Source organism: Epargyreus clarus, unplaced genomic scaffold (assembly GCF_041222505.1).
Source record: "Epargyreus clarus isolate Ecla_fem2 unplaced genomic scaffold, WU_Ecla_fem_2.2 ptg000014l, whole genome shotgun sequence".
NCBI lineage: Eukaryota > Metazoa > Arthropoda > Insecta > Lepidoptera > Hesperiidae > Epargyreus > Epargyreus clarus.
Genome location: NW_027332222.1, coordinates 9,456,385 through 9,474,526, shown reverse-complemented (window position 1 = coordinate 9,474,526; position 18,142 = coordinate 9,456,385). Strand labels below are relative to the sequence as shown.

The window sequence follows — 18,142 nt, the reverse complement described above, 5'->3', positions numbered from 1 at the left end:
CTTATGGTATGCATACATTCTGCATTCTGATTTCACGGATATAATGCAAATAATATTAAGTATATTTTAAGGAAAATAGTTTTCCAGGTTATTCCAAAAAAATGTGTGTGACGACAGAGAATATAATTATATATTAATTGATAACGTTAAATTACGGATACGACTATTATGCTCAGTGATCAAAATTAAGTGTTATTAAAAATTTAACAAAAACGCACGAATTTTCGTGCTTTCCAAATTTTTATTGCAGCTCATTAATACTAATCAAAAATCATTTGCCAAGCAAAAGTGAAAAAAGTACTTGATTGTTTTTATTTGCCCATTTATATATAGTGAAAAATTACAGCAGATAATTATGGTCGGATGATATTATTATGGGCTTACTTAATTGTTTATTGCATAATGTTGTTTGTACGTTGCACGCGCAATTCCTACCCGTGTATCTCCAACATGTAATAACAACTACCTATTTATTACAATTTATTTGCGACGTGAGAACGTGAGCCGTTTTAGGAATGTCGGTAATCGACCCAGAGAAACAAAGAATATAACATTTAACAGAAAAAAAAATAAGTAACGAAGAAATAAAGATTTTACGCATCAGAAGCTGATTGAATTTCAATATTCTATTATGATCGCTTGTTTAACACAAATTACTATTGTTTCGTTGCAACGTAGCTTGATGGATTTAGACGTTACTTATTGGGGGTTTGGGATTTAAATCCCTTGTACGCGTCGCTGTCACACACACGTCAAAAATAACTGTAAGTGTTAATTGCGTGAAAAATTGAGGAAAATATCATGGAATGCCTACGCGGTCAAGATTTCGATGGTGTGTCTTGTAATCAATATTTGGCCAACGTGAATATTATGGGCTACACTTCCCTTATGTGACAATTTTCGCCTAACACAGCACATTGGGAAAATAATGGATGGATTCATGATACTCTTTAACATTATTAATAATGATAATATCTCTTTTATAGCATGTTTCTCAATTTTAATGTTTACGTAAACGAAAAGGTAAATAAATACGAGGAAAAAACAGGAATATTTGTTCTTTGAATTGCAAATATTGCTAAGGTGTTTCCCTAATGTTTCCGGCAAGGCTCGGATCTACAATTTACCTACTCTTTACTTACGAGATAGGAATCATATATTTTGATTGTACGAACAAATAATAATAACAGAACTATTTGCATCATTGGCAAACATTACAGCCGAAGTAATTCAATGACATTTTTATGAAATTTTCCAACATGCATTTATCGTAAATATCTAGATTTTTCATAATCAAAAAAATACAATTCTGTTAATAGCAAATCGACTTGACCTTGCGGATAAACTCCTTCGTAATGAAATGATAGGTTTTATAATCCCATACAGATTCTGTCAACCTTGCATTCTGTGTACATATAATTCGACCTTTATATGTATGGGATTTGAATGAAGAGAACTCTAATTTGAATGAGAATAGCTCAATTCGAGCACATCTCGGGATGGTCGCGTGTAGCCGCCGGCTGCACCTGCCGTCACCCGACCACCTATTCATCTTTACATTCAATAGCAATAAATAATTGCCGCAGTAATTATTTTCAATTATAGAGCGATTGTCAAAACATTAAAATAGAATGTATCGCGTGCGAACGAGCACTTTTCCGCAGGAAAATAAAGAAAATGATTTTATTTTTTTATCGTAGACACAGCGGCCCTTTGTCCACCGTAATCATCAGCACGTGTATCAGCGCACATTGTGTTGCCTCCGAGATATAATGATCTCCAGTACTGATTACTTGCCAATCATCGATCTACACGTGCAAAATATAAGACGTACATAGTTGTTTGTACCTACATGTTTGAGTATTATCTAATGCTAAACCGCAAAATGTTGTAAGTTATAATGAACGCCGCCATTTGTGAGCGCGGTTTTTTGAATTCTAAGCAAACCTTAGTTTTATGAGAAATTAAAACTGTAAATAAACAAACAAGACAGTAATATTTGGTAAACGGCTAATTAGGTTTTCAACACTTTGTATACGGTATTTTCATGTGCTTTATTCGTAGTGGTTTTTTCCATTTTAAATGAGCCTCGACTATTAGACCATACAACCGATTATACCTTTATTGGAAGATAATAGTCACGTTGCTTTTATAAAATCATTTTCTAAAAGTATATTCTTCTCAGTAAATCCAATTTTTGTCGGTAAATAGTTCAATTATTTATAACACAAAGACCATATACCTAATGTAAAGTGATGTAGATGCCAATAACCACGTTAGTGGTCATACATTGTACTACAGTAGCACTACCATGAGTTGGCATAGAAACGCCACTATAGAAATTGTAAATAGAAAACTATTGTCATTTTGCTAGTGAATAACATACTACTATCGTTACGGTATTTCTTGACAACGTCTGTCAAATTAATGGCTCATGGGACCGAATTTGTATGGCAATAGATCATAATGACATTCGCTAGCGATTTGATTTCGATAGGTTTTTTACGTATCGAGTTACGCCACTACGGATTTTAGTTCTACGAGTAACCACCAGAGGCGCTGTACAATTTTTCATACATTTATTTTACGCAGTCGCTAGCGAGTAATACTTTTGTAAACTCATGGTAGTGCTACTGGTCATACATTGCGAGTTTTGCTACAGAGTATACAGTACCCTTACCATGAGTTTTAACGTTTTGGCAAATATGACTGTTTTGGTTATTGTTTACGTATTGGCCCGTACGATTTCCTAGTTCTGACACAATCCGCTAGGGGCGCTGATTGGAAATTGTATGGGCAAATACGTAAACAAATACCAAAACAGTCATATTTGTCAAAATAAAAACTCATGGTAAGGGTACAGTAGAGGTGAAGAATAAGTAGTAGTGGTCATACATTGCGAGTTGAACACAGTGTGGTGAACAATAAGTAGAAGTGATCAGAGGACGGTGGCCGTGGCGCGCGTGTTGAAGGTCGCGCAACGCTTCCTGCGTGCGTGACGAGCATGCGCCGCGCGACACCATCCATTAATATGCCGCTAATAAATGACAATCTGTGTACACCGATACACAGAAAATTGAAATGAGTCACTTCGGGTTGTAAGTCCTTTATTTCCACTGCAGGGCACAAGCCGGGTGTAAAGGGTATAAACAGTAAGCCATAGCCAACGTCCAGTACGATGATCAAATGGGGATTGGTTGACACTGTTCACACCGTCGCGTTCCGATCCGGTAGTAGTTTAAGAAAATATTGTAACTGACAATTTGTAAGTGCCGCCCTTGGCTATACAAAATAAATATATTTCATTTCATTTCATTTTATTTCATTTCATTTTATTTCATTTTATTTCATTTCATTTCATTTCACCGCACGCCGTTAAGACTTTTTTAAAATACCTCATGCTTGTAGGTTTCGTCACGATGTACCTATTCTTTCGTCGTAAGCAAGGGACAATTAATTTATAATACACATAACTTAGAAACATCAGAGGTTTGTGCCTGGGATTCAAACCTCAGGACGTCAGATTGATATATAAAATGGCAAACCGGTAGGCTATAACTGTTTTATACTTAGTACGGGACAAAGTAATCCTTTGAAAAACCATTAAAATCGACAACGACCGTGCTGAAAGTATCCTTACGGTACTTTCGAGGTTACCCGGTCACATCTTGTGTCGCCGGTTTGGGGTTATGTATTATTGTTCGGTTGTACACTGTTACACTCTGCGTCATGCCTACATAATTGTCTATCTCAATCTTTTCCTGTATTTTGGCTATGTTGTTTTGATACTCGCTCGATTGTTTTGACAGCATAGCGAGAAAACAACTTAAGATCATCTTAATCGTCAATTCTTACACACTCCACCGTTTTATCTCGAAATTCTTGGAATTAAGTACATGGGATCTCATTTCGTTATAAACTTGCGGCCGTACCTAACAGTTCTCATTGTATTATCTTAGTATTCGCGGAACCTCTAAATATTCCTTTCTCAAAAGCTCGACTCCGTGACTAGGGTTAAAGACTTGCGAAGTTGTTGACTTGAGATATGTTGTTTTTGGTTACGTTTATCTCGGCTGACAAGGTGTGGAGTCGTGGCTTGATCCGAGGAGATACGGTGACGCACGCTCTCCAAATCGCATTACAAGAATTGTCGGATAAGTAACAGTTAGGTATGCATATCGCGTTCCACCTACAGCGCCTTGACAACCGCGCTAGCCGGTGACAACAGAGAGCAATGAATCGCCAACGCTTAAAGTATTAAAGAATTTCAATTGTATAAACATATTTAAATTTCTGTAAAAACCGTTGGCGAGATATTTATATACAGCGAGATTACAATATTGAGGGGTTCATTGTTCTAAACAACGTAGGAAATTTTACGAGAGATGTCCGCTCGGGAGGACATGCATCGAATTTTTATATCGCATTATTCGGGCGGTGAGGAATGATGAAAACAAAGAACAACGTTGGTTCCTCGCACTTTCTGTTGGCCATTGTCTTCACTCAGGTATTTGCCGGGAGAATGACCCTCTATATAAGGGTACGTTATTCATAACAGTAGTATTGAAAATGACAGGAAACACCTTGACTAATTTGAAAGAGGCAGACCACGTGACGCTAAAGTACAATGACCCATGGTGTTCGATTACAAACAAACGTATTGCCAATTACACTTTAATTCTCCACGGCAGGTTCATTTGAATTTTGATTCCGTGACCTGATCCAATGAAACACGCACGACATTCGTCTGCAACACAGCGTATCCTAGTAACGATATCTGCATTTCAATACTTCTTTCCTCGCCTTCATTTTCACTTCCTATTTCATTTTTGTTTCTGTTGCAAAGATAAAAGAAACTTTATGTATTTGAAAATAATTTTAAAGTTTTAAAATGAAGTCATCGTTATTATAACGTTTTCTTATGATGTCACAATTAAGGTCACGAAGGTCTTAATTGGCTAGTAACGGAATGACACAACCTCATGTGAATTCAATAAAATATAATTATGTTTCATTAGATCCTCCTACAGGGACATAAACTTTGATTTTACCTGTACCATGACTTTTAAGATTATTACGGGTTTCCCGAGCCGAAGGCTGTTATTTCAACCAATTAAAAACAAGTGAACACATACCACAAGTTCGCTAATGATCACAAACCGGTTGCACGGTGTCACGCTGATTGCTTTATAACTGATATATTTTAACTTTTTTCTTATTCTCTAATGACTGTGTCAAAGGTTTCGCTCGGAAAATCACATAGTAATCAAATAAAAATATTAAACGAATAGGAAAAACCTCTAGGAATTAAACAGGTTTTCAGATGACGTGTGATCATTGACTACCGGGTACACTAAAATACTAATAACAGATTATACTCTGGTATTTCGACTTTGCACTTTGTATCTTATGTTTTTTTCCTTATTTGATCAAACAAAATGTGCCTACCTCATAATGAGTAATCGTGACTTTTTATACCAATAATTAGAGCATAAACCGTTGATTTAAATTGAAACGATTGATTAAAACTTTTTAAAACCATGACACATAAAGCAGCAATAAATACCGGTCAAGTGCATCTATACTTATACTCGCATAACTGTATCTATACCTATCCATGCCTTTTAAAAGATTGTCAATGTTGTATTATGCAATGCTAACCAGTTTGTAAGCTAAGCTTAAGTGTCAGACCTTAGTGCGTGTATGAGACATTTATAAAAAATATATGAAAGTTTTTAGCTTCAAAAAAAAAATTTACTGGAATGTCGAGGATAATAATTTTGAACATGTCATGTATATAATTATGTCTCAATTTTGGCACGCCCTACAGCCAAATCGGCTTGACGGATTTTAACATGTGAGGTTGGATTTTCTAATGGTTTGTCAAAATTAAGAAATAGACTATATTACTTCCCTTTTCAATTTATTATTTTTAAGCAGTCGGTTTTTTTATAATTTTTACCACTAACATGCTACCATTATTTAATAATAGACATTGTCATAGTGATAAATATTGATTTCAAAATTAGAATTATCACTGAAAAATGCGAAAGGGTAAAGGGGTTAGTAGGACAAGTTGCCTTGACACCGCTATGGTGATTATCAGATTATGTAAACATTACCAAATCAATAATACGTCTCGTAGAAAGGGTGTTTCAAATGTCACGATTAGTATGAAACTCTGTTGTTGTTTGTTAAAAAGCGTAATAAAAGGTTGGTTGAACATAATAATAATGCAATAATGCGATACATACAATAATACATAATTTTTAATAAAATAATATTGATTTTTCAATCTAAGAATCTAATGGGCGTATTTTGCGAAAAAATATATATTAATAATTTATTACGCTTCATTGAAAATAACATAATGTTCTAAGTATAGTCAAATATCGATAAATATACATACATCATAATTAATATAGAGTACACAATATAAACATAAGATACATAAACTAAACATTGTTGTTTAAGAGCACTTATCATCATATTAAGGCTATTTTATCTTGATGCAGCAATCTCTACATTTTAGTCTTTTCGAGTAAAAAGCACCGACTAAATATCTAGCTTTTTAGGCAACCGAGTAATAAGCCCCTATCTACCCTATCTACCAAAATATAAAACAATGAACAACAATAGCAACAAAATTAATATTCACATAAAAAAATACGTGCTTAGCGTTGTATAGTTCTTCCCCTTAAGACGTCGATGGCCGGTGCTCTATGACCTAGAACTTGGTTGAGTCACGACTTCTCCGAAACCGTGCAGACTGCAGTTTCCTCTGAAACCCCAACAGACTGAGTCACGGGACACCGACCGAACTGATTTATGTAATAAGATTAGCGTTTCCTGATGTATGGCACTAGCTGTAGTTCGGTTAAGATTAAGATAAGTTGACTCTATCTTTTTAGATTTAGTTCGTTTGCTAACTATTTGTGTATTTTTTGATTGTAAGTGTCTAGTATTTTATAAGTATAGGTTGTCCCGTAACTATTTTTAAGGTTTTTAAGTGTTTAGTATTTCTAAGGATTGCCATAAATAGTGAATATGTTTTTTATTCCGTATAGGTCATATTAGGGCCCATCGGAATACTAACTTGTTTTAGAAGGGTACTAGTCATTTTAGTCATATTCTTATGAAAATCATACCACATCATACAACTAGTAGTAACATGGGCAAAAAATGTTTAAAATTTTATATGTTTTCATACTTTATCAACTTGGAAACACTTTTTAGGTAACAAGAAATAAATGTAGGAATAAAAAAATATTATTATGTATTAACATCCTACTTCCTGATAAAGCTGATGCATAGCTAATTAAAATGCATAATAGAGCAACGATAAACATTTAAAAACACTGATTCACAAACCATAAGTTGTCGTGGTTTACAAATACAACAAATGACGCAGCCATTGAAAAAGTCTAATGACCAATAAGCGTACATATGTTCAGAGATGACTCATACGTTTGTATTACTAACTTAATTTGCGGAGGTAGAGCGATTCATACAAAGTGAGGGAATTCGAAGATGTTTTTATTTTAGCGGCATAATAACTGGTTATGAATGAACGTTATCACGTGTGGCCTTACTATACTACCGAGAGATATTCAATATAAAACACCTTAAGGCGCCGGTGAGTAAAATCGCGAGAAAAATGACTCAGCTGCGACCCACGCCAAGATCATTTCCGATTTCTATTAGCGATTAAATTATTGATGTATCTCTGTTCACTTAACGGAATTTACAAAGAGTTACTCATCCGATTAAAATTAGGTTTTTGCTTGGTCGTTATTTGTAACTTTGCTACTGGCTTATAAAAATAAAAGGAAAGGTTTAGTTCCGTAAAATTAAGTCTTTTTTACACTAAAATAGTTAAGTTTACTTTAAATAATGAAGAGGTCAAACATTGCAAATTTAATAGGTTTCGTCTGACACTGATGTCGAAAAAATTATCTTATAAGTATTTTGGGGCTTTCATTTAATTCTAATAGATATTAATAAGCATAATCGCTTAGGTCGAATCCCTTTTTTTAATCGAGGCAAATATAATATAATATGGTACTTATAGTATTAAAAAAATCTAAAAAAGCGTATAAACCAAATTCAAAAAAATATTTAAAAAAATAAAAAATATAAACATAAATAATAAGGGACTTACCATAGCCTTATCGGTGTACCCGAAGGTTGGTGCTGCGCTACTCCTACTGAAGAAGACGAACGTCGCCGCTATCGTCCATAATATCCTTAAACTACTCCTTAAATTGATGAACGCCATTCTTCTTAATGATATGCTCTCTCGTGTACTACTAAATAGTTTCATTTGATCTTAAAAATCTATATATCAAAAATATTGTCTCCTAAATTGAGCTATATGTCATTATTCTTAGTAAAAAATATCTCTTAACCCGTAAGGTTACAAATATTTATCTAAAATGAATATTGTATTGCTTCTTCGATATGTTTACTTTAAGGCACGTTGGATCGGAATCTGAAACAAAATGAGATAATTGGTTAAGCAGATAATAATATTATAACGTAATGATTATTGTAAGGCTATGTACCTAAAGGTCATAATCCCAAAGACACATCATATCCGCTATGAGTCACTTTACTTACATATCTTTTACTATGCCGAGTCATATGCTGATAATTTTACTGAACCGGCAACGCACCTGACTTGCCAAAGGTTCCGGTTTGATTGTAAATAAAATAAAGATAAAAAAGATTTATAGTATGTAAGATGTATAGTAAATGACTCATTTATAGGTTTAAAAAAAACCTGGTTTAGAAGAAAATAACAAAGAATTGGGACAGACAGTCTAAAGAATTATATAATATCTACAATTAGGTAAATCTGAAATCTATTTTATGCCAATCTTTAATCATGCCAAGAAATAGACAATCTTAAAACGTCTCGGAATATAGGTGAGAAGGTATCTAAAATGAAAATATTGGATTAAAAATGAACAATTCTTCAAAACTTTTGTTAACATTTCAAGTTATTGACATAGGATTTAGCCCTATGTGAAGCCGGTAACACAATCATTGGAAGTAAGATAACAATCAGCGCACTAGTGTCCACCGACGCCGATGACCCAGTTCAAAGAGGGCTTGTCAGCACACACTGTTATCGGCACAAAAGATAAATGGTTTCACATTCATTGTCACTTTTGTAAAAGCAAACAAATAAGTGTAAGTGGCACTCAACTTTTATATTGCAATCAGAAACATAAAAAGTTAAGTTACATTGAATTCAATGTTAACTGTAAGTAACATTAGGTGATTTCCCGTAAATCAATTGATAAATAGTATCAACATTTTTTTTCCAAACGATAATACCTCATCGGGTTATCGAGTTAATTTATATCAGAAAAATCAAATGTACGATTTTTATTATTATTTTTTAAATCTTTAGATAACGATCTCCACCCAATGTATAACATAATCTATTGTCGTATAAAATGTAGTGGCAAGAGTTAAATATATTTTATGCGACAATTATAATCAAGATTTTTTCTCTAAAATTTTAACATTTTAAGAGTAATCTTTATTTGAAAATTATTTGGCATTTTAATAACAATTTTATCGGTTTGGTCATATTTATACGTTTAATACATTTAATACCAAACCACTGCAGATTTATCTAAACGATATTATATATACGACAAGCTGCCATATTATTTACATAATATGTAAATAATAAAAACATATATTAAACTGACAAGACCCTTCTTTGTTTCTATCAAAGAAAATGAACAGCTGAGTCTTTTTCTAAGTTAAATCTAAACATTACAGGCTAGTCTTACGTGTTAACGAGCAATTATTTTATATAATGGTAAATAAACATAACAATCTTATACCTGTAAGAGACATTTAAACGCATTCTTTATTGTATAGTAACGGTCTATTATTATTATTTTATTATTCTTACTTTGAAATATCTCATTTTATTATGATTGCGATTTCTTATTATTAATTTCTCGTTTAAATACGTGTGTGTACTACACATAAAAGTAAGTTAAAAGGAAAGGGATTAAAGTACTTCTTTTGATACTCTAACACGTGTGTAATGTCAAGCTGTTGAAAAAAATGTGGAAGAATACGGTGTTCAATCAAAAGTTCCAGCAAATATTGCTTTGGTTTTAACTCGGACAAATAACACAGTGTTTATATAAGATTAACCCTACAATCACCGAAACTAACATTTATTCATCAAACAAAAGAAGACACTATTGTTGTGATCTCGAATTGGAAACCGAAATAGCAAATCAAACAGCTGAGGTGGTCAGAGTGTCGCAGCAATGTTCCGCTCACCGAAGCGTGGCAGAGGTAACAGCGGTTTCACCGACATTGGGTTCGAATCTTATTACCTAACCCTCGACTCATTTATCGAAACTTTTTACTATACAACTCTTACCTTTTAAACAACTATTGCAATAAAAATTTGGCCCGAAAATGAACCTGTCCCAAATTATGGTTTGTGAAATTAAATAATCGGCGTCTAATCAATCTGACCGTAGAGAATAGACGGAGCATTAGCCAAGAATAACATTGAGCTAATATAGCGTCAAATACGATAACTTAGTTAAATATTGCATTTTCTCTAACAAAACCTTGTAGAAAATTGAGTTACATTTCATTGATTCAATAAAGAATAAGTGTATTTTATTAATTTTTGTTTGAGAGGTCACAAAGAAGTCTGACTTGTCATTAATTAAATTTATACAATGTTCTCAAATTTTGTAACATTGTAAAGCGTTTTGATTGATTTTTGCGTCAATTCTAAAATATCTTTTAAAAAACATTGCGTTTTATATAATATTGTATAAGGTACACATAATTCAGTGGCACAGCATGGTACACCACATTACCAGTAATGGGTACATTATTTACTTTATTATTATATTCGCAGAACCCACCGGCTATTGTGTTTAAAATAATGTTTTGCTATTGACTCGAATTCATTAAAGTTTCGCTGAATATATAAAATGCACATAATATTAAATATAATAACGTATGTGTTACATATTGATTATATTATGTATTAGCATTGAAGGAAAATACCGTCAGGAAATCTATACGTTTGAAAGATTTTTTAAAGAAATGTTCTTAATGTGTGAAATCTATGAATTCATACTTAGTCAGCGCAATAAACTATGGCCTAAGCTCCGTTCTGAGATGGAACCCGTGCCCAGCAGTGAGACAATAACGGGTTGACAACAACGAATAGAACATTGTATAACATTAAATAATTTCCTAGTTAAGTCATAAGGGAGTCTCTTATAAGTTTTTTGTGTCAAAATGTACTCATGCAAAACATGAGTAAAAAATTAATTAAGGAAAAACCCGCTGCGTTTTAAATGACGTAAGGATTAAACGATCTTTTGGTTATATTTAGATACTGTAATTGTGATTGGCACGTAATTTAGTACCGTCACATATTTGTAAAGTTCTATTGTATACGTTGATATGGCGTTCTTTGAAAGTTTCAATTCATTTACGTTTCTGGGTGTTATAGACAAAATTTTAAGCGTCCGAAACAAAGTAAATATTAATTATTATTAGTGTGAAATACTTTTATACGAGTGGAGAAAAGATAATGATTTTCTATATCGCATAATATCTTCTACAGCCCTAGACGAATTCACATAATTACACACACACACACACACACACAATACAATACAATACAATTAAATAAAAATACATGTATTCCTAAATAGGTGATGTGAAACAAAAATAAATACAGTATTTGTCAGATGCCATTTTTTCGATGTTCGATTCAAATTAAAGGCCTCATCATCATAGTAATATTAAAAAAAATTAAAATATACGTATTTTTAGGCAAGTGAGATCTTTGTATTGTATTTTTTGTTCAATTTAGAACACTGTACGATCTGTATAAGTCCAATTAAGCAACGAATAATAAAACTTTATGTATAAAATTACGTTAATCTGAGCCTTGGTAGAGATAAAACTCCGTAAAAATCCTAAACCAAGTGCATCTAATGTCCATTGCAGTTCAAGTTTGTCTCAAAATCTATAAGTGTGCACCTATGATATAAAATAGCTAGCTAGAATTTTAATGAGTACGGCTCGTAGCTCGCCCTCTCGGGGTTACCGTGCAGATTCTCATCGCGACCCTGATATGCTCTTCCTGCTTCCGGAGACCCGCGGGCAATACTAATTACGTATCAATACTCATAACATTGCGCTGGACCTAGCGCACTTGTCAATGTCTGCGCGATTTCATTATCTTGATTTTATGGTTTGAACACCCATCCCTGTGAAGATCTTTTTTAACTCTCGAGAAGCGGTATGTTGTTTTTTTATATTATATCGAAATAATGAACGAGCATGCAGACCCGTTGATATGTAACTGCAGCCGCCCAAGAACTTCTACAATCAACCCTAGATGGGATAATACTCCTACCTGAACTCGAACACAGATACATGGGTACCCCTGTGGACTAAATTGAAACGCCTCATGTCAGTATCTCACTCTTCAAATAAAACCAACAGCGCTTAATACTCTATTATAAGGTGGAAACAGGTCTGGAAGTGGTGCCTTAGGAGATCAACCACGAAAAGATTAACTACATTCTTAAATTAAGTGATAATGTTGCTGATTTTTATTTGTGGGGCAGTAAGACAAGACAATTTCTTTTAGGTCAGTTTATTTAAGATAAACTTGATTTTGACACACTTTCTTATATGTTATGAAAGTGCAATTCCTTTGTAATAGTAACTGACTGATAGACCACCTGTTGTACTTGAGTTGGTAATAACTGTCCACAGGTGGCAGTGGCTACGTAACACTGGACTGCAGGCTCTTTTTCTATTTCTGGATGCATAAAAAGAAGACAAACTTGGATTCTAAATAAAAAACATAACTTTAGTCGTCTTATCCTATTTGTCGAACATGTAAAACATTCAAGCGTAAGTATTCAAGAGTAAAATTATTTCTCAATTATTACTTCTAATATCTACTAATGTTGCTTTAAGTTCTGTCTACCTCACCGTATGAGTAGACTAAGTTTTATTTTTTTTTCGTAATTTCCATATTAAGAAAAAAGTATTAATATGGAAATTATGAAAAAAATATATAAAAAAAATATTTTTTATCTGTTTTTATGTACCTATGTAACTTATATTTAACTTACGTAAGCAGCAAAAACTAAAAAGTATAGAAAACGATACTTAAGCATAATTATATTGTGATCATATTTTTTAAATTCAATCTAAGAATGAAAAGCTGAAAAATAAAAAGCTATGTTTGTAAATCAGTACCTACATGCGGACTGCGAGCTTTAAAGCTAAACGTGACTTGAATACATTAACTCATGAACTTTTAATGTTCCTAACAACGTATGTATGATTCTTTGAAAATATTTCAGTGAATAGAACAATCAAAATCTAATACGGTTATAGATTCTCATAAGTGCAATAAACTATTCGACTGTTAAAATTGTTACCTTGCAAATACTTTCGAGGAAAATTCTAATGATTCTATTAAAATTCAGCAAACATATTCTCAGGAATTTTGTAGAAAAGTTACTATTCTAAGTTCTGTTCTTTAAATTTAACGGTATTTATGTTGTTATATAGAACTCCAATATAAGAATTTTAAAAAATATACAATTAGGAAACAATCATAGTCCACCCGATTCTGGGCGGCCACTGTCTAAGGACACCTATATGTCAACCCCAGGTAGGACTAACCCGAGTTCAACAGCTGCAAGGCCTCTCCCAAGAACTTAGTTGAAATTAAATACTCCTTACCATTTTCAAACTAGAACATAGCAGCGCCTAACATTGCTGTTATAAGGTCGAAGGAATGACAGTGGTACTTTAGAAGTCGAACCACTAAATATTCTACCACCTTTACACATATAAATGAGCATGTGTATGTTTTGTATATAAATCCTCAATGATTTATTAATTGACACACAACTTCCTATACAAATGTTCATTCAGGTAGCGATTGCTTATCAAGGTTCCTCTTAAATTAACTTTTTTATTCGCATTTTCCTCGTATTCATAGTAAAATAAAACGTTTCCTCATATGTTTGCGGTTATACTTTGACGTAAAGACATTAATGTGATTCACTAATTTGTATTAAGAGACTTGCGTGTACGATTAATTAACTTGTTTATTTACAACCTCTAAGAAGAATCATCCGAAAGACTCACTGCTTAATACCTACCGTATTATTAAAACATCTCTATTTAAATTCGCGTTATTTTACTTACTACAAACATACATAAATAAAGATCAAACAATAGTAAAACATGATAAATAATATCAAATCAAATAATTCTACAATCAATTGATTTGAGTACATAATTAGTTGTATTAAATGATAACTTGTAAAACATGTAGACTAAACTTCACTAGTTTAGAGAAGAACTAAATCTAAGTCGGCAACTCAATGCCCAAAGAACTTACATATAAATAATAGATTTCAACGCAATTTCCATTACAAAATCTAAGGAATTCCATACAATGAGTTCGCCTACGCGAGAGATCACTGTTATCAGCAAGATAGTGAATAATGGCCTTATCCGCCGAATTTATCTGATAATGATACTAGCACTGCTCCGTTTCTATGAGTACTTTATAAAATAATGATAATTTATTTTGTAAGAATCAGGACACTTGATTTATAATGTCAAGTGATTGCAAACATATATTCTTTATTAAAAAAATACTATTTTACCTTTATCTGTATTAGTACTGTTTGCTTGGCTTGTTTAAGATGATAAACTTTTGTGATCTTTGTTTCGACATGTGTTTTTCTATTTTGTAGACAATGTTGTAATTCACAATAAGTAAGTATGAACACTTGAAATCAGTAACTTTTTAATAGCAGTACCTGTTCGCATCCTGTTAACTACGGAAACTTCATTAAACTTCAGGGACTTTCTATGGAAAATCCAGAGCTAAGAGAGGCTGAAAGCTAACAAATGATAATAGATAATCTACTTACATGCCTGTAAATTTAATCCCTTGGTTTATACGTAATCCTTACTAGATGAAACATCGAAGTCTTTTCGTTTCACTGGTGCGATCACGTTCGGAGTTATTGTGCGTTGATTTTTCAGTCGTTGCGTAGTGTTGTTAAAATTTGTGGAAGCACACCGCACTCTTATGTCACCGAGGGTCCCGCGAGGTTCACTTTTTTCTTTGCAATTACGCGAAATTTCAAAGAAAATGTGTGTCGCGAGTATAACGCGCGCGATCGTGGTGCGCGTGGCACAACCTACCGCAGACCGCGACTTGAAGCGAGTGTGCGGCGCGCCTTCCGCTCCCACTTATAAAAGGCTGAGGCACGAGCCTCCGCGAAACCTCCGCCCGCCCCTTTGCCCAACTGAACTTAATTTTACAGCAAAGCTTTACTCGTCCAAGAAATCGGTGAAAACTTTCGCAATTAGAATCAAACATGCTTTTAATCGTTGCGACTTACAGATGAAAATACTGACGAGTAATTATTGAATTAAAGTTTTGGCAGACATGTAAACTCCAAATATCTTTTAAACTAGAATTTACAGTCGAGGTGGGTATTTCGAAAAATAATATTAGTCTTTCCTTAAAATGTATGTCGATTGTCGGAAAAATGTTTCAAATTAATTTAAGTTTACATATCCGATTCCATATATCGAAGAGATGGATAGTAGAATCTCCTTGTGAAGATATCCATCCATTAACTTATGAATATATCCGATAATATTTTATAAATCCCTTTAGGTACCTTGGCTAATCGGATTTAACTATAAAGCAACAAAGACACTTAACTATATTTATAATAATATAAATAAATTATTACACGTATCATTGCTAGTAAACTTCGAGAATAACTGTTAGATCCTTATCTTAACTGAGACTTATAATTTATTGCGTATGTTCCAATGTTGTTCACATGTAGACATTTATTTAATTTATTATAAACTTTTTGCATATAATTACAACTGACTTTGTGTAAGACTGCTAAGTATACTTATAGGCATCCAGTAATTAATAATTCGGTCTCTCAATCAGAATCTCAGACACGCAACGGATTTTCAAAATTGTGTATGTATATTGGGTATTAATTATCACTTTCTATAACGGCGACGGAAAACATTATGGAAACCTCCACGTCTGAAAATTCTTTAAAAAAAGTTATCAAAAGTCTGTAAAATGACCTATTCGCATTTGGCTAGCATGGTCGACTCTGGCCTGAATCCCTTTAAGTCTAAGAGGAGACCTGTACCTAGTAGGGCAACAATAATGGCTTGATGAATACTTATACCCGTCCCATTCTCGTATAGTATCAAAAGACAAGAGTATTGCAATATTTTTTGTTTTTTATCTTGAAATATCTTTTAAAAAAGGGTAACCAACATATTATCTCTGTGATAACAATCGACATGCCTCTGGGGAATGCCACCGACAACCTTGAATAGAATGTTTTTACCTAAACGGCTTTTTCGAGCTCCAGGTAAATAGTTTCAGTAATTGCACAGAGCTTTATCCTCAAAAAGTTCATAAGTTTGACTCTTCCTTTCAAAACCCATTTACCAAGCTACCTAAGCTTAAACTATCTAAATTGGTGACCAAACTCCGTTAAACCTAAAAACTAATTACATTATTATAGGTACATTTTATTTTAAAAAAATCTTTCAAGTGTAACCAACAGAGTTCATTATTTCGTTCTTGATATTACGAACTGTATGTAATCTATATTACTCTACTTACGCAATGTTTAGCAAAGTAGAAAACCCGTACACGAAAACAATTATTCTAATGTTATCGCTTAGCATTTCGATTTCCTATCAAGCATCAATGGTTCTTCGAAGGCAACATTTTCCAGATAATCATTAACATATACGAGTACTTATTTTACAAAGAACCAAATATTATCGATGACAGGGCATGGCGTGTGGTGTGCAACCTTCACGGGACCTTTCGAAGCTCTGACGAAGCCATTGTCTGCGATGACTAACATAAGGGTGGCTTTACTACATGGTAGTGGTGGCTGGTGAAGTCACCACGAGGTCAAGGGCGTCATTGTTCAGAAATTCTTTGTGTACAAACATCGAATAAACGGTATTCAAACAGTATGTTGTGGTAACTGGAAAATGTGGAATGGTGTTTCGATTTGATATCACCTCGAAGGAAACTTTAAGGGATATTGTTTTACTTAACATTGAGGATGTATAAAAGACAATTATATGGTTATTTATACCCGTTTATATGGAATGCAACTAACTAGGGTGTGGATACCGGCTGACTTATTTATACGGCGACCATCTTGGTATTTAGGAATGGCAAAGTATTTGTCATCAGGTAGAACCCTGGTCTATATGCACTAATATTTAGTAAATATATCTATCCATTAGGCTGTATACTTGTTTACTACCTCAATTTTATATAGAAAAATCATACACTGACTTATAATGAACTAACCGTTACAATCCGTATTTTCGTAAAAAAACACTCAAATGAAATCGGTACAAGGTGACTAAATTTAATTATAACCATTGATTTTAAACATAAAAAGTAAATAAGTAGGTGCTTATTAATGCAAGATTACTAAGTCTTTCCTGTATTAGTCACAATAGATTTTATGTAAAACCGCACGTACGGCTAATACCGGTGTCATTTTAAGGGACAATGACCTATGAATATATTTAATTATATAATTTATTATAAATGACTTATTAGGATTTTTAATAATATTTTTAATGATTAAGGTTTTTTTAAAAATAGGCAAATAATCATGCAACCTGTCATATTTTATGGCGTTAAGTAGTATTTAATATTAATGGATAAATGTGTAAGAATTTTGATATACAACTTATCTATATAGCACTAAGTATCACGTAATATAAGTGTCTATTACAGATTCTTAGCTATTTCAGAAAACTGTGATGGGCCACGACAAAATGTGTCTGACTTGAAAATTAGATCAAAATGGTTACTATAAGGCAAAAATCACAAATTCATCTACATAGCACTTAAATGATGTAGGAAGACATTTTAAGGAAACCTACACGCCTAAGTGTTCTAATAGTTTTCAAGGGTGCGTGAATTCTATCTATCCGCACTTGGTTAGCGCGGTGGACTATGGCATAAATCCTCTCTGAGAGAGGACCT

The 18,142-nt window shown here is 33.2% G+C and overlaps 1 protein-coding gene across 9 annotated transcripts in view; it reads right to left on the bottom strand.

Annotated features, from left to right (window-relative positions):
- Positions 1–15,306, bottom strand: part of Mmp1 (matrix metalloproteinase 1) — a 39,617-nt gene extending 24,311 nt beyond the window's left edge. For all 9 annotated transcript variants that reach the window (XR_012102876.1, XR_012102878.1, XR_012102875.1 and 6 more), the window contains exons 1-2: positions 14,994–15,306; positions 8,162–8,491 (exon numbers count right to left, since the gene is read on the bottom strand). Coding sequence is in view for 4 of the 9 variants with exons in the window: in XM_073079978.1 (XP_072936079.1) it covers positions 8,162–8,323 (162 nt within the window). In the remaining 5 variants the exon portion in view is untranslated. The remainder of the gene's footprint in view (positions 1–8,161; positions 8,492–14,993) is intronic.
- Between the last annotated feature and the right edge of the window lie 2,836 nt (positions 15,307–18,142).